This window comes from Podarcis raffonei, chromosome 9, assembly GCF_027172205.1.
Source record: "Podarcis raffonei isolate rPodRaf1 chromosome 9, rPodRaf1.pri, whole genome shotgun sequence".
NCBI classification, from domain to species: Eukaryota; Metazoa; Chordata; class Lepidosauria; order Squamata; family Lacertidae; genus Podarcis; species Podarcis raffonei.
Window position 1 is genome coordinate 80,259,847 of NC_070610.1, and position 16,224 is coordinate 80,276,070.

The 16,224-nt window shown below is 56.1% G+C and overlaps 2 protein-coding genes and 3 non-coding genes across 14 annotated transcripts in view; all 5 read right to left on the reverse strand.

Moving 5' to 3' along the window:
• Nucleotides 1-189: 189 nt before the first annotated feature.
• NOP56 (NOP56 ribonucleoprotein) lies at nt 190-4,947 on the reverse strand. The gene is given in 12 exon segments (XM_053402262.1): nt 190-588; nt 590-784; nt 915-1,052; nt 1,263-1,372; nt 1,614-1,762; nt 2,067-2,167; nt 2,602-2,753; nt 3,087-3,274; nt 3,568-3,766; nt 3,876-4,037; nt 4,144-4,258; nt 4,803-4,947. Coding segments are annotated over 12 exon segments (1,671 nt in total). The 5' UTR covers nt 4,935-4,947; the 3' UTR covers nt 190-558.
• On the reverse strand, nt 1,130-1,202 carry LOC128421565 (small nucleolar RNA SNORD57). The gene has a single exon (XR_008332347.1). It is a non-coding gene; the product is annotated as a small nucleolar RNA SNORD57 (small nucleolar RNA).
• On the reverse strand, nt 1,485-1,555 carry LOC128421566 (small nucleolar RNA SNORD56). The gene has a single exon (XR_008332348.1). It is a non-coding gene; the product is annotated as a small nucleolar RNA SNORD56 (small nucleolar RNA).
• Nucleotides 3,369-3,509, reverse strand: LOC128421568 (small nucleolar RNA SNORA51). Its single transcript, XR_008332350.1, has one exon. It is a non-coding gene; the product is annotated as a small nucleolar RNA SNORA51 (small nucleolar RNA).
• A 2,655-nt stretch (nt 4,948-7,602) lies between the features above and the next one.
• The window catches only part of DCTN1 (dynactin subunit 1), a 67,754-nt gene continuing 59,132 nt past the window's right edge, over nt 7,603-16,224 (reverse strand). For 8 of the 10 annotated variants that reach the window (XM_053402241.1, XM_053402242.1, XM_053402243.1 and 5 more), the window contains 10 exons: nt 14,679-14,810; nt 14,101-14,229; nt 13,711-13,853; nt 12,201-12,367; nt 11,086-11,100; nt 10,219-10,352; nt 9,025-9,214; nt 8,818-8,894; nt 8,372-8,461; nt 7,603-8,279 (listed from right to left, as the gene is read on the reverse strand). In XM_053402241.1, the coding sequence (XP_053258216.1) occupies nt 8,142-8,279; nt 8,372-8,461; nt 8,818-8,894; nt 9,025-9,214; nt 10,219-10,352; nt 11,086-11,100; nt 12,201-12,367; nt 13,711-13,853; nt 14,101-14,229; nt 14,679-14,810 (1,215 nt within the window). In that variant the 3' untranslated portion in view covers nt 7,603-8,141. The remainder of the gene's footprint in view (nt 8,280-8,371; nt 8,462-8,817; nt 8,895-9,024; nt 9,215-10,218; nt 10,353-11,085; nt 11,101-12,200; nt 12,368-13,710; nt 13,854-14,100; nt 14,230-14,678; nt 14,811-16,224) is intronic. The other 2 variants (XM_053402244.1, XM_053402236.1) reach the window with 1 other exon arrangement.

Genomic DNA, 16,224 nt, shown 5'->3' on the forward strand with positions numbered 1-16,224 from the left:
TGCACAGAACCATATACCTCCCTCATCAAACGTCTTTATTCAAGCTGCATCTGCAACAGCTGCAAACCTTTATACACAACAGACATGGAATAAACAGAATATGCCACACTACTTGGAAGGGCAAACCTCGCTTTGTTGTGCTACACCCCCTTCCTGGGTCTCGCCTAACAGAATACCCAGAGGCAAAGCTGCTATAAAAAGACAGTAATTTTATTGTTAGCTGGTTAAGTACATGAAATGTCCAGGTGGAATTTGCTGAATGGACGTCTCCAGAGAGGGGCCTCGGCTGCAAGCCACAGAACACCCTCCCCTCCTCCCCCTAGCAGGAGAAGCCAGCCTGGCTCACTCTCTTTCCTTGTGCCACCAAGAAAGGGACAGGAAACGGATCCTGGGCTGCCATTCTGCCCATGGGAGGCCCAACCCTGGCTACATTCAGTTGTCACAAAAGTACTGGGCAGAGAGCGAAGAGCCCAGAAGACAGTTTTTAAAGAAACCCTCAGTGGACCTTAAGTCTCAGGCTGGCCATGTTGGACGGGATTTTGCCGTTCGTCCTGCCCACTAGTCCTCCTCCTCCTCCTCATCTTCCTCCATTCTGGCCTTCCTCCATTCTGGCCTTTTTCTTCTTTGTCTTTTTCCCCTTTGGGTGGGGCATCTCCACAAGGCCCAGCTTCTTCTTCTTTTTGGGGGAGACCTCTTCCTCCTCCAGGCCGTTCTCAGACGGCTCCACGTCCTCCTCTTCCTGGTGCTTTCGCTTTTTCTTTTTCTTGGGCGTGACATCATTTTCCTGAGATTAATTTATAGGGGAGGGGGAGTGAGAAGAGAATGGAGGATGCACACAGCCCTATCGCAGACACTCGGCTCCTGTTATGCCCAACCCTACAACCAACTGCCAGCTCCCCAAAGGGGCTTCTCACCTCTGCCGTCGTCTCGAGCACAGAATTCTCCATTTCCTCTGCGGCCTCTAGGGCTTCCAGCCGCTTCTTCTCTCTCTTCTTTTTCTTCTTCTCTTTCTTCTCCAGCTTCTTCTTCATTTCAGCAGCCACCTCTGTGGCCTGTGAATGTGGAGAGAGAGAAATCGGTCAGTACCAGCCCACGCACCCTCAGTTGTTTGCAGCAGCAGCAACAGGCTGAATCAGACTCATTAAATCAGCTTTTGCCTCCACCAGTGGATAGGTCAGGCTCAGGTCATTTCATCACATCCAGCGACGGCTATGGGGCAGCCCCTCTGCCCTCCCACCCCGGCTCCACAGCCCATTTCCCACCTCCTTCATGACGTCAAGGTTCTTGCGCGGAGGCTCCCCCGTCTCGTAGAAGGCCAGGCGCTCCTCCACCTGCTCTCGAAGCTTGTCTCCAAAGACGCAGGTCGGGGTCTCTGCAAAAAAACACAGACAGGAATGCGTGACTCCGAGGGCGCCAGAACCCAGAGAAGGGCGCCAGTATGTCACCCACTCTCCCCTCCACCCCACGGCCACACCCAGCAAGCTTCGCTCAGCCTTGATGCGTCACCATTCACTGGGTGAAATGCTGTTGACGAAAAATGTAACCATCATAGCAAAGCTGCTTGGCCGCTTGTCCAGCTCCATACAGAGATAGGCCAGGCCCCGATTCCTCACCTGAGAAGCAGTCAATGCGAGATGCAATCGTGCACTTGTTGGCCAGGTAGCGGGAGATCCGGCCCTTGTTCTTGGCAGCTGCTCGGCCAATGAAAGTGGAGTGGAAGATCAAGCCATATTTGGGAGTGTTTCCCCGAGTCTTCAAGGCTCTGCGGGAAAGAGGGGGCAAGGTTCACCAAAACAATGCTTTCTGGCAAAGGAAGGAAGCCATGCCGAGACCCACAAATTAAGCCCCCAACTGCGGCTTGTCTCCCTCCTCCCAGCTGTGTCCAACCATCCCAGGCCAAGCCTGAAATAGCTAACCTACCGGATGTAGGGGAAAGGGAATGGCCCGGGTGACCGCTCAGAGGCTGGGGGCCAGCCCATCACACATGCGGCCAACGGGACTTGACCAGCACATCAAGCCCAGCGCCCCAGGAGCCTGCCATCACTGCGGCCGCCCTGCAGCTGTACCTGAAGAGAGCCTTCTCTGCACCCAGGATCTGCACTGTGGAAGCTGGATACTTGGCCAGGTTGGTCAGGCTGCCAGCGTGGGAGATGAGGCGGGCACCCACCTGCGGGGAAAGGAGACAGGCAAGGCAATCATGTGATGCAGCTACGTCAGAGCAACAGCCAGACCCACAATTGTGCCCAGGAGACAAATTGCTTCCCAGGCTATGCAAGGGTCTCAGGGTTTGCTAAGCCCCAAACAGGAAGGTAGAAAACTCCGAAGCATCCACCTGCACCAGCGGCCCAATCCATGAGAGCTGCCCTTGGCCTTGCTCAGCAGCCGGCTAACATTGCATACACAAAACATTACAATGCTTAAAACTCCTCTCTACAGATGGCCTCTGCCCCCTCCCTTTCCTCTGGCACAGATCAGCAGTGAGAGGGTGTCAGCACAAGTGCTCAGTGGATTGACAGATTCACATTGTACATCATATCTGTAGCCAGTGAGAATGGGGGGGGGGGCAGGGGGCTCCTCTCTACACACACGGCAGCCACTTACCACTTCTCCAATCAGGGCTGAGAGGCTGGGAGCCACCTGGCTCATCTTGGAGCGCAGATACTCCTGCAGGCCTTTGCGGTACTCGGAGAGAGAGATGACGCGGCTGGAGAAGCTCTCAATGTTGATGAGGTCAATGGGAGAGATATCCATCCCTGCAGGGAGGAGGGAGGCACATCAGAACAGAGAGGAGGCAGAACGGAGAACCAGGCCACACTCCTAACCCCCTTCCGCAGTGCAGCTTCTCTTAAAAACTGGCCCTTGTTAACAGCAGCCTAAAAAGGATCTGGATGAAATTATCACAAATTGTTCCATATGCCAAATTTAAAACAACGGAACTGAAAACAGACATTAGCACCAGAAAGACTCAACGCCAAGTAGATGAGCTGCTTGAAATCAAAGAACTGTGCAAGAGCCGCGGTTCAGCACCTGTGTTCACCTGGCATACCCAAGGCCCCAACCCCGCCTATTCCCACATTCCTACTGACCCATGGATGAGCGGGAGGCCTCCAGGATAGCCTGAGCCTTGGCACTGTCCATGACGATTTCTTCCAAGGCCTCTAGGCTCTCCTCACTCAGCTCCTTCCGGTTCCCAATGAGCTTGGTGAGGCGGCAGTAGGTGTAGTTGTCACTCACGATCTTGATCAGCTCAGGGAAATGATATCCGTACCACTCTCTGCCAGGGGGAAGAGGAGGCAGTCAGGACAGAGCACCCACAGCCTCTCCAAGCAAAGTTTAGAAAAGGCTCCAGGATTTTGGGTGTGTGGCTTTTTTGTACCCGTACTAACAATACAGCTCAGGGGAAAGTCGGCCTGGCTGTGGTGTATACGCAGGGCTATCGATTCTCTATCTCCCGTTTCTATACAGTCAGCATGTATGGTGAAGCTGCCTGTGGTAAGCAGAGGGAGACCGGAAGGAAGAATCCACTTTGGCCAGAACGTCTCTCCAAAGAACCAGAGACCCCCTCACCTGACCCGCATGGAGAAGGTGTTAATGTCCTTGTCTAGCTGATCCAAGAGGCTGATGGACTGGATGATCATGTTATCCACCCTGTTCACGTTGAACTTCACTTTGGCCCGAGAGTAGCTATGCCCCAGTCCCAGCTGAGCCTTGGAGGCGGACTGCGCTGTCAGACCTTTGATCAAACTGTGAAAATGCAACCGGATACCTGGGCGGGGGGAGAAGACAGGAGAAAGGGGGTTCAGCCCTGCCAAGCGCTGGCAGAAAAACTCTCTCCAAACACCTCATCCTTCCTGTTGCCCTTTTCACAGACTTACCTCGGGTGATCTCAGCCACCACGCCTCCAGCCTGGCACTGGAAGCCCAGCTCTTCCTGGATGGCAGCCCCGATTTTAGCATCGCTGACCCCCACAATGACCTTCTTCTTTTTGGCCGGCAGGTTCGTCTCGAGGAGAAGACGGAGATCCTCATGGAGGATCCCTGGACCAGGCAAGAGAAAGAGAAGACTCAATGGGGCGCCAGGTGGCTGCTCTTATGGAGAAGAGCAGAATCTGAGCAACGAGGAAGGAATCTGGGCGCTGCTCACCTTCGGAGATAGCATTGATGTTTTCCAAGGCACTCTGGGCAGACTTGAAGGGGGAAAAGGCGACGAGTTTGACCACCGTGAGGAATTTGCCGAGATTCAGGACGCTCTCCTCCACCTGCAGAACCGCCAAGAGCACATGGCCTGGTTTTGCCCTGCACTGAATCAACCCACAATGCCCCCCCCAAGACTAAGATGGCGGGAGCAGCCACGTGCTTTGTGACGGGGGAACTTTGTTGCTGGGGGCGAGGTCGCTCTAATCTATGCAAATCTATGCAAAAACCTGCCGGATATTCCTCTTTACTGGCGCAATGAACAAAAAGGGGGCCGTGCGTGCAGATCCCATCTAACAAAGCGATATCGGGGGGGGGGGGAGGACCTATTGAAACCCACACCCGCGCCGCCCTCCCCTTGATCCCGCCGGGCCTACTCGCGAGTTGTTCTCCCGCGGCCGCAAAGGCTCCCGGCTGGGCCCAGGCCAGGCGCACGTGGTCCGCGCGCAGCACGTGTCTTCCCCCCGGGCGCTCAGAGTCCACACGTGGCATCATCCGAGTCAGAGGATTGACAGATTCCGACGGAGGGTCATCAGGGCGCCCGAGGGGGGAGGGGGGTGGGATGCGGCCCCCAGAAAGTCCTTCTCCGCCCCCCCCCCTCCTGCTCACCTGGGGCAGCAGCAGAGCCACCTCCTCCACCTGCCGGAGGGCGAAGAGCGCGTAGCCGGCCGCGTGCTCGAAGAGGACGTGAAGGAGGACCTGCGCGGGGGGGGGAGGGAAGGAAGGAAGGAGAGCCGCCATTAGTCAGTCCGACCCGAGGAGCCCCGCGCCCCCTTCCCCCGCCCCCCCCGCTCCCGCTCCCGCTCCTCACCATGGCGCCCCGCCGCCGCCGCCGCCTCTCTCGCCCGACTGGGCCGCGCAGGCCTCGCGCTCAGGAAGGACGTCTCCCCGGACCCGCCCCTTCCGCTTCCCCTCCCCTCCGCGAGGCCCGCCAATGGGAAGGCGAGGAGGCGGCCGCGGTCGGACTCTCGGCCAAGGGGAGGCGGCGGCTGCTGCTGAAGCTCCCGCCCCTTCCTCTCAAGGGCGGCCTCCTCCACGTCCATCAGTCCACCAGGTTCGGACTCGGCGCAGGCGCGGCAGGAGGCGCCGCCCGCAGGGCTGTCCGGGGCGGGGCTTCAGCCTCCTGGAAGGCGGGGCTGGGAGGGAGCCCCAAAGGTCATCTAGCCCAGCCCCCTCCAAGGCGGGGGCGCAACCAGCGCCAGGATAATAATAATAATAATAATAATAATAATAATAATAATAGGTCATCTAGCCCAGCCCCCTCCAAGGCGGGGGAGCAACCAGCGCCAGGATAATAATAATAATAATAATAATAATAATAATAATAATAATAATAATTATTATTATTATTTATATTATTATTTATTATACCCCGCCCATCTGTCTGGACGCGGGTGGCGATGTGGTCTAAACCACTGAGCCTCTTTGGCTTGCCGATCAAAAGGTCGGCGGTTGGAATCCCCGCAGCGGGGTGAGCTCCCGTCTTTCAGTCCCTGCTCCTGCCCACCTAGCAGTTCGAAAGCATCCCTAAGTGCAAGTAGATAAATAGGTACCGCTCCGGCGGGAAGGTAAACGGCGTTTCCGTGTGCTGCGCTGGTGCCGGCTCACCAGAGCAGCTTTGTCACGCTGGCCACGTGACCCGGAAGTGTCTTCGGACAGCGCTGGCCCCCGGCCTCTTGAGCGAGATGAGTGCACAACCCCAGAGTCGGACACGACTGGCCCGTACGGGCAGGGGTACCTTTACCTTTGCATCTGTCTGGGCTTCCCCAGCCACTCTGGGCGACTTCCCAGAAAATATTAAAATACTGTAATACATCAAACATGACAGCCGTTTTGACAGAGGTTCTTCTGGAACTGCCTCAGGACATCTGCAGCTTTGGTTCCACTGGTTAAGCCAACTTCAGGAGGCGCCCCAAAGGATCCCCCATTCAGAGTCCAGGGCAGCCCCCACCTGGCAGGCTGGCCCACCTCCCCGCCTTCCCTGCGCCCGGTTCCCGAAGCCGAGGCGGGTTCAGCAAAACCTCATATCTCCAGTCCATTGGGCTGCATCGTATTCGCCCCGGGAGCCTGTGGAGAGAGGCGCGAGGCGGAGAGCAGTTGCCACTTGCCACCACCCTTTTCCATTGGCAAAGTCTTTGTTCTTTGCAGGCGCTCAGGCGCTTTGCAACTACATTCCAGACGCAGGAGGTTAATGGCCAGTGTAATAAAAAAATTAAGGTCTTATATATATAATAAATGTTCATAAATGTACCAACCAAGCACATACATAGATATGTGGACCACACGTCTGGAGAAGCACAGGAAGACAGTCCTGAAACCATTTTGACTCCCCAACTGACCAAATGTTTTCTCTGCAAGGAGGGAGGGGGTGAGGAATTGGGAAATCACCATCTCAAAGGAATAGCCAGACTACCAGGAAAGGCCATCAGATAAGGCATTATCAGATAACCTGGCAGACAGGAAATACATCAACATTCAAATTTCTGTTGTAGACCGCCTTTTCTGTGATGTAGGTATGATGTTTGTGGGGGGTGGTCTTGGGTTACACCCCTTCTGTGATGTATGTATGATGTATGGAGGGGTGGTCTGGAGCTCCAGGGAAGGCAATTTAAAATGTCTATATAAGGGCGGGCACACCTTTGTTTGGGGTCCTCCTCCTTTCCTGTGTGTGGTGAGTGAGGACCCTGTTGCAACAGATCAATAAAGATCAGGCTTACTAGCTGCTTTGCTTCTCAATATTCTCTGGTTGGCCTCTGTTCTTTTCTCCTACCGATGGAGAACCTACAAAGGACTCTCTAAAGGGCTCTTGTACACCCCATAAGGGCAGATTTTGTTTACAACACCAGGCAACCAAAGGGAGCTTTGTGAGCCCTTCTGGTGGCTGAGACGTCTGCTTTGAGCCTCTCACTGCCTTGGCTGCATCTGAAGCCATTTCATGTGGATACCTCTTTGGACATCTGGGAGATTTGTATCAAGTTACATGTTCAATGTAACATTTGTGCACCAATGGCCACTGGGTGGTTTACTGTTATTTGGTACTATTTGTACATTATTATTACTCTACTTTCCCCCTTTATTTCATTTCCCCGTTTTCCCTTGTTAAATTTGAAAATACAAGGAGTTATTTTCAAAGGCCCCTCTAACGCATATGAATAACGATGTCACACAGTGCAAACTTGGTTTAAGAGTTCAGTTTATTTATCTCAAGAGCTCCAAGGAGTCAACGTGCAAGAAGGTTTCTGCCTCAAAGTGCTTGTGGATCTCCAGGCTCCAAATGGCTCCTCCCCCCAGTATCCCAACACCACAGAAGCCCCCACCAGGGAAGTCAGCAGAGGAAGAGAAGAGCACTTAGGGGCTGTGGCCAGAGGGGTGGAGCTGCAAGATGAAGTGTGCAGAGAGAGACCTGCCCCAGTAAGGCCAGGAAGACCCAGAGGGCAGGGGAAGAGCCACCCCTTGCCATGCTTGGGCCGTCTGGGGCTGCACCCAGATGCAGCAGGAAGGAAGCTGAAGGTGCTGATGAAACAGGTAAGGGCATGGATCTGGTGATGGCATTCCCTCCATCTTCCCCATCTGGCAGGTGGCGAGCAGGGTGCCTCCCCTTCTCCCTTGCTGGCAGGGGGGGGGAGTTGCCTGGGAGGGAAAAGCTACAGCACACAAAGAAGCTCTTGGGGCAGAACAGACTGTATCTGAAATGGGAGGAAAGCCTGGCCTGAGAGCAACAAGGAGCAGTGGCCATCGCTAAGGGAGAGGGTGAGACCAGGGAAGGAGGACAGTGGTCATTGCGGGCAGAGTTGCCTGCCCAGTTTGAGGAGGGAGGCGCACAGAACAAACACAGGTTGTTCAGAGAGTCGGCAGTGCCAGGAGGGCCTTGCACAAACAAGTCTGCATATTTAGTGTGCATCTTGTAGGAGAGGCAGCGGCGGAAGGGGGCGGGGGGGGGAGACCCTCTTAGGAGATGAGGCGGGCGTGGAGCTTGTGCAGCTGCTCGGGCGTCAGGACCAGTTTGTGGACCTGGCCGTGGCCCGGCTGGCAGGGGAAGGTCACTTTGCCAATGTAGACGGTGTCGTCCTTCTGCTCCTCTTTGGCCTGGAGGGGAAAGCAGAGCAGGCAGGAGAGTCAGGGGGGCGGCCCAAGAGGACTCCCTCCCCCCGCTTCCCTGCCCAGGCCCAAGCGCTCACCTTGAGGAAGGGGGCTGAGGGGAAGGTGCCAAAGTCGGTCAGGACGTTGGCTCCGGGCTGCTGGAGGACAGTCTCCTTCAGGACTTCATCCTGCAGGAAGGAAGCGCAGTCAGGGCCGTCCAGCCTGAGCCCCCCCCCCTGTATTCCCTTCCTGGCTGCTCAGGAGAGGAAGCGACACAGCCCTGGAACAGCCCACCAGGCAGCGGCCTTGGGGGGCTCTCACTTCCCCCTCCCCCTCTCTGAACAACCTCTGATGTTGCCCCTCCCTTTCTTCCAGGGAACAGGGCCCTGAGCAGCTTATTGCCAGCGAGAGAGACAGAGCCTGCTCTTGAGCACATTGCCAATGGGCAGAGTCTCTGGTTCGGGCCCCCAGTGCCACTCCCACCCCCTCCACCATGAAGGGCTCTTGCCCGGGACAGGAGATGACGGCCAGAGGCCCCGGTTACCTTCAGTTTGTCGATGGTTTCGCTCAGTGACTTCAGGCGGGCCGTTTGCTCCAGGAGCTGGGCTGCTGGGCTGGTGGCTGCGGGGAGGACAGAGAGACGGAAAAGGCGTTGCTATTGCTGCCCCTCTCCACCCTGCAAGGGCACGCTCCGCAGGGATGGAGAGGCTGAGCTCTGCCGCTGCCCCCTCCCAGCCCTCGCCAGGCGCACCTGTCCTCTGCCGCGTGATGTCCACCACCTTGGTGTTGGCGCTCATCTGATGAAGGGTCTCCAGCAGCTGGCTGGTCTTGCGGTAGAGGGAGCTGGAGACCACCTCCTCCCCTTGCCTATCCTTGGCGAGAGACAGCTTGGGCACCCGCAGCGGGGTCAGCGAGGCCAGCTCCCGCCTCATCTGGGCTCCCTGGAGAGGAGGAGGAGGAGGAATAGAAGGGCTCAAGCCAGCCACTTTGACACACACACACACACACACACACACACACACACACACAATCAAATGAAAATGGGCACAAGCAACCTCCAGCCACACTAGAGCACCCCCACCCCAAAAAGGCAGTTGCTCTGGGCAGCTTATTGTATTGATTATGACATGAATTTATATCCTGCCTTCTTCCCAGCCCAGGACTCAAGGTGGCTTACTCATTGAATAAAACAAGCTAAAAACATAGAAAATACATTCATTAGAAAAAGAACTAAAACACCGACAGAATTAATGTATGATTAAAAGATCCTTTAAAAACAAAGACAATAATAAAAATCTCCTTGGATCTCCAGGAACGGTCAGGAAGAGTCTGTTCCTTTCACGCGTGGCCCCCAAACCAGCCCAGGCATTCCTCACACTCCCCCCACGACAAAGGAGGACGGAACCAGAGATGCAGCCGGACAAATTGTGCAGGGAGGGGTCGTGAAGCAACATGGAAGAGAGGCGTGTGGAAAGGGAGCTGGGAAGGAGGGAGGGAAGGAAGGAAGGAAGGAAGTCTCCCTTTGACAGATCTTCCTTGGTGCCTGGGATTCCTGCATGACATGGGGAGTGTTTTGTTTTTATAATGTATTTTGTGTTTCTGTCTTGTATTTTTATGCTGTGAAGTGCCCAGAGCTCTACAGAGCAAGAGCGGTATACTAATAAATAACAACAGCAGCAGCAATAATATCAACAACAACAGCAAGAATATAATGTCCACAAAGGTGAGGGTGGCTGGGGTGCCACAGCCTGCGGAGAGCAAAGAGTGTGGGGCAATGGGGCTCCATCCCAGAGTCTGCTGCTTTTCCTGTCCATCTCAAAGAAGCCTCAGCCCCAGAGACCCCCCTCTCTGCTCCTCCCCCCCCCCCGCCTGCAGGACTCCTTCCCTCCGGCCAGGGAATGCTGGGCTGGAGCTGCAAGCAGGAAAGCCCCCCCCCCCCGCTCACCTTGAGGCGGTTGTTCTCGTTCTTGAGATGCTTGATGGACAGCTGCATAGCATCGATCTGCTGGAGGAGGAGAGGGGAGTCCTTGACCTGCACAGGGCCTGAGCCGGCCATCATCACCTGGCCAGCACCCACACCTGCAAAGAGAAGAGCAGCGCCGTCAGAACAGATTTCCAGAAGATGCCCCTGCGCAGCGCATGCCTGGACCGCTCCATGGGGAGCTCACAGGAGGAGCACAAGAGGTGCTCTGCCAAGGGTCAGGGAAAGGCAGGATGCGCCCGCATCAGGGCACCACAAGGTGGAGAAGACTTGAGCTGAACCCAGGAGGAGACAAGAGCTGAAGGCCCAGGAAAACACACGGGAACATGCAGCCAGAGGCAGAAAACGCCCCGGGGAGCAGTTTTGTACAAATATATGCAACAACATGCCGAACCCTCTTCAGAAAGAGCCCCCACCTCATGCATGCGGGGGACCAAGACAGGTCTCCAGCCTCTCCGTGCTTCCTTAGGGAGGCGCTCAAATTGGGCTGCCTGTGGCCAGACCCCTTGAGGCCCCAGACCGGCCTCCCCAGAGCCCGGCTCATTTCCAAGCACGGGGGGGGTGACGAGACATTTGCAGCAGAGGATGGGCGGGCTGGAGAAATCTTCTGTCACACACATGCTTTGCACCCTGGCATGCGACCTTGCTGTATCCACACACCCCCTTCCTTGGCACACACAAAAACCACCTCAGGCTGGGAATAGGGGGCAACAACTCTCACAGCCGCCAGAGATTCCCCTCTGCCCCCAAAGGCAGCCTCAGAGTCCCCCTTGTGTCCTCGGGAGATTCCTGGCCCCAGCAGCCCCCCCCCCCCGGGCCATGCCACTGTACCTCTCTGCTGTTCCTCTGCAGCGGAAGCATGGAAGAGACGAGAAGGAGCAGAAATTAGGAGAGGCGTCTGAGAGAAGTCAGGAAAGACAGCAGCAGCAGCAGCAGCTCCCCTCTGGGGTTGCTTCTCTGGACTACATGACAAACCTGCTTTTGTGAGCCACAATGGGCCACCTCTTCTCAAGGGCACTGGGACACCATTTACCCAGAGCCCTGGCCCAAGCATGCCAGGGGGGCTCCCTTGCTCTGCAGCCCTTCAGGAAAAAACAATAGCCCCCCTCCCCAGGTTTGGAGGAAGCTCACACAGCCCCCCGGGGCATGTGGGAGGAAAAAAGACCCAGAAGCAGCTCGTGTGAATCACTGAACGAAAAGAGAGCAGCACCAGCACAAGGGAACCCACAACCAGGTGCAGAAGCTTCACTGGCTGACCCTCCCAAGCAGATCGGCCCTCTTTTAATGGGTAGAGATCTCTGAAAGGCAGTGCGGCATGTGAATGTGAGTCTGGCGGCCTCAGCTCAAAGCAAACCCCTCCCTAGAGACAGCCACTCCAGCCTGGGACACCCCCTGCAGCAGGCTCAGAACTCTGAGATTCGCGGTCTAAAGAGCCCCGTGGATCTCCGTGAGTTTGGATTTGAGATTCACCATCCAAAAGGGCAGAATTTTGCAGCTCTGGGCAAAGGTGGCAAAGTGATCCTCTGTGCATCGCCTCTGCAGCGCTCCAAGCAGGAGTTGCAGTGGGAAAGGGCTTCGGAGGCCGGTCAGCACTCGGCAGCGCAAGCCCTGGACCCCAGAGCCTCCCTCCCCAAATCCCTGGCTCTTTTGGATCAGCAAGGGAAGGGAAAAAGAGGAGGGTGGGGAGATTCTCGCTTGGAAATGGAGGAAGTGGAAATAAAGGGGGAGCAGGAAGCAACGTGCCCCTGCAACCTGTGCTGCCCAGGGCTGGCCCAGCAACAAGGAAGGAACAGCAGGCAGGCAGGGAGTCCAGGAGGTTCGCCCAGCCCCTGCATCCACCAGCTTCTCTGGAGTTGCTGGCCCTCCAGCACCCCAAGACTCTCGGGGCGTCTCTCCCCTGCAGTCTCCCTGCCCCAAAGCATCCACACGCGCTTCCGAGGGCTCACCTCCGGTGATGCCAGAGATGACGGAAGCCACTCCCGAGGGACCGACCCCACGGAGGCCCTCAATGGTGCGCTTGGACTGGTTGCTGAGCCGCTGCTTCAGCTCCTGCTTCTCGGACTCCAGCTGGTCAATGTCTGCTTGCAGGGCGTCCATCGTCTCCTCAAACTCCCTGCGGAGGGAGGAAGATACAGAGGAACTCAAGACCCTTCTAGGTTGCCCTCCTCCTCTGCACACGTTCCAGCTTGTCAACGTCCTTCTTAAATTGTGATGCCCAGAGCTAATAATTTTGAAAATAATTTTATTATTTACATGCCGCCTATCTGACTGGCTTGCCATTCTGGGCGGCTTTCAGCAACTAGACACAGTATTCCAGGCAGGGTCTGACTAAAGCAGAAGAGAGCAGAACTCTTCCCTTGATCTGGACACTCGACTTCTGTTGATGCAGCCGAGAAGAGCATTAGCTTATTTTGCTGCTGCCTCACCCTGTGGACTCAGGTGAAGACCCTGAGATCCTTTTCACATGTACTGCTGTCAGGTATTCCCCAAGCATCTGATTATTCCTGCCTAAGCATAAAACCTTACATTTGTCCCTACTGAAATTCATTTTGTTAGTTTTGGCCCAGTTCTCCAATCTGCTGTGCTCATATTGAATCCTGTTTCTGCCTAATAATAATAATAATAATAATAATAATAATAATAATTTATTATTTCTACCCCGCCCATCTGGCTGGGTTTCCCTTCTGAGCTATTAGCTCCCCCTCCCAGTTTGGAGCCCCCGGCATCCCTTCCCTCCCTCCATCATTTCCTTTGCCATTTATAAAAACATACAAAACTGCCTTATTCTGAGCCAGACCACTGGTCCAGCTGAGCATCACTACACTGACTGGCAGCTGCTCTCTGGGACTTCAGAGAGAGTTCTCTCCCACCTGCCCTGCCTGGAGATGCCACTGGGACTGAGGCTCGACCACTGAGCTGTGGGACCCTCCCCACTCTTTGCCAGGGAACAACGCCAATCAGTCCCAAACTTCTCTGGGTGTGAGCACACAGCCATGTGCATCTCAAGGCCAGAGCTGAGCTGCCCATTAAATCTGTCCGGGTCATTCGTGGAAGCCGGCAGTGTCCAGAAATCAAACAGCCCCAGCTGACCTTTGGGCAAAAGAGCAGAGCGAAGGGGGCAGAGGAAGGCGGACAAGGAGGGGATGGGGAAGCTGTCTGAAACCAAGCTCCACCATCACAAGGACACAGAAAGCGATGGCCAAGGTCTCCAGGATGCCAGCTGCTGTGCCAGGGAGCAGATCCAGTCCTGGTCTTGAAATCCCTGGGCACACAGAGCCCACAGAGCCCTGGCTACGCCTGGCAAGACCCGATCTGTGTGTAGGCAAGCTCAGAGGACACAAGAGGATGTGAGTTTGGCACAGAAGATGCCAGCCAGCGTCTCCTACACCTGTCAATCCTCAGAGGACACCCCACTTCCTCCTCCTCTTCCTCCTCCACTCCCCGCCTCCCGCTTACTTCTCCTTCTTCTTCAGCAGAGCCTGGGTCTCGTCCAGCTTGGTCTGGATCTTCTCCACCCGGTCATCCGCGTCCTTGGAGGAGCTGTCCAGTTTCTTCTCCAGGAGACTCAGGCGGACGTTGGCCTCGCTCAGCTCCTCACCCTGGGCAGCGGGAGGGAGGAAGGGCACTTGTGGGAACGAGGACGGCCAGGCCTCTGGGGACGGGGCACCCGCAGGAGGACCCCAAGAGCTCTTCTCCGCTGACGCTCCATGTCCTCTGGAGCCAGGCAGCAGGAGCAGGGCCACCCACGGCCACCCACCTCTGGAGCAGCCCCCTGGGAGACTGGGCCGCCTCCTCCTGGCAGAGCCTTCCCAGCCCCACCTGGGGAGAGGCAGCTCCTTAACTCACCTTGATTTTGAGGGACTTCTTCAGCTCCTTGATGACGGTCTCTCGGTCCTCCAGCTTCAGCCCCAGACCCTCAGCATCTGTGATCTCTGCCCGCAAGGCGGCTGCCCGCAGATCCACCGGAGGAGGAGACTGCAAGAGGAGTCCACGTTGGGTTGCTCAGGCATGGACCAGGTTCTGGGAGGCGTCTCGAGGTACAGAGCATGCAATGAACCCCTCCCAAGGCCAGGGGAAGGCCCCACACCTTCCTTCCTCCTCAGAGGATTCAGCTGCAAGGAAGGCAGTGCGAGGAAGCAGACCAAGGGGGTCCCAGCATGGAAGCCAGCCTCCTCCTTCCCACAGTAGCTGCCCCCCTGCCTCGGAGGCTCCTGCAAGCAGAACCCTCCCCCCACCTGAGAGCCCACCCAACAATTTAAAATGGGGCTGGAAAAGGAGTGGCTTTCATTGGGGCACAGACACCCTCTCCCAACCAATAGGCTGGCCCCGTTAGCCAAGCCCCAGCCAGGGGAATCTGCCCGCAAGTGCCTGGCTGGTGGCTGGTGGGTGAGGCCAGCTCCTGCCCTCTCTCTCCGCAGGCTCACCTTGGCCTGAGGCTTGTCTGCATCGTACTCGCCCTCCTGCATGGCCGTGGCCATCTTGTTCATGGTGGCAATCAGGATGTTGCACGACTGTCGCAGGCACTCGTGGGGGTTGATGCCTTGCGTGCCGTAGATCTGGAAGAGAATTGGACATTGCTGATCCCGGGCTGAGGTCTGCAGAGAGCTCCCCAGCCCTAATCGACAGCGACGGAAGAGGAAGGGGCCAGCCTCCCCAGGCCTGGGGAGAACCGGGGAGGAAGGCCAGGCCTGGCCCAGTTGGGAGAGCAGGGGAGCTTCCAAGATCTCTGTACTGAGGAGGTGCAGAGGGAGGTTCCTTAGCCCAACAGGGCACCTGGTCACTGGTGCCACCCTCAGCCTCCATAGTGCTGGCCAATTATTATTATTTTATTATTATTTATTGAATTTATACACCATCCTATACCTGGAGGTCTCAGGGCAGTTCACAGGACAAAACCAAAATATAAAACCACAAAATACACAATCAAAATAAAGACAACAACCCAATAACACCCCCCCCCCCAAATTTTAAAAGGCACCGGATGTCAATCAAATCAAAGGCTTGGTTGAAGCGGAATGTTTTTGCCTGGCACCTAAAGGCGTATAATGAAGGCACCAGGTGAACTTCCCTGGAGAGAGAAATCCATAGACAGGGAGCCACTGCAGAAAAGACCCTGCTCTCGTGTTGCCACCCCCTGGGCCTCACGTGGAGGAGGCACATGAAGAAGGGCCTCAGAAGATGATCTCAGGACCCAGGTAGGTTCATATGGGAAGAGGCGGTTCTTGCGGTATTGCGGTCCTGAGCAGTTTAAGGCTTCAGAGGTCAAAACCAGCACTTGGAATTGGGCCCAGAAACTGATGGGTAGCCAGTGCAGTCGGACCAGGATCGGTGTAAGATGCTCAAACCGTCTTGCTCCGGTGAGCAACCCGGCCGCTGAATTCTGCACTAGCTGAAGTTTCCCAACCGTCTTCTGAGGCAGCCCTACGTAGAACGCATTGCAGTAATCTAACCTTGAGAACATAGACAGCAGTAGTTAGGCCATCCCTGTCCAGAAAGGGGCGTAGCTGGGCTACCAGCTGAAGCTGATGGAAGGCACTCCGGGCCATTGAGGCCACCTGAGCCTCGAGTGACATCAAAGGATACAGGAGGACCCCAAGCTATGAACCTGCTCCTTCAGAGGAAGTGTGACCCCATCAAGCACAAGTGACCTCTCAGCCATCCGGTCTAGGGAAGCAAACCCCCCACTAACAGGGCCTCCGTCTTATCTGGATTGAGCTTCAGTTTGTTGGCTCTCATCCAGCCCACTACCGAGGCAACTGCTCAAGGGAGCCAAGCAGCAATACTTTGGAGCCGGGGGGGGGGCAGTGGTTAGAGCATCCGTCTAGGACCTGGGAGGCCAGCGAGCAAATCCCTGCTCAGCGAGGAAGCTCCCTGGGTGACTTCAGACCAGTCACACACTCACAGGATCCTTGTGGGGACAAAATGGGGAGGGGGAGAATCACGGACGCCCCCTTGAGCTCTTTGGAGGAA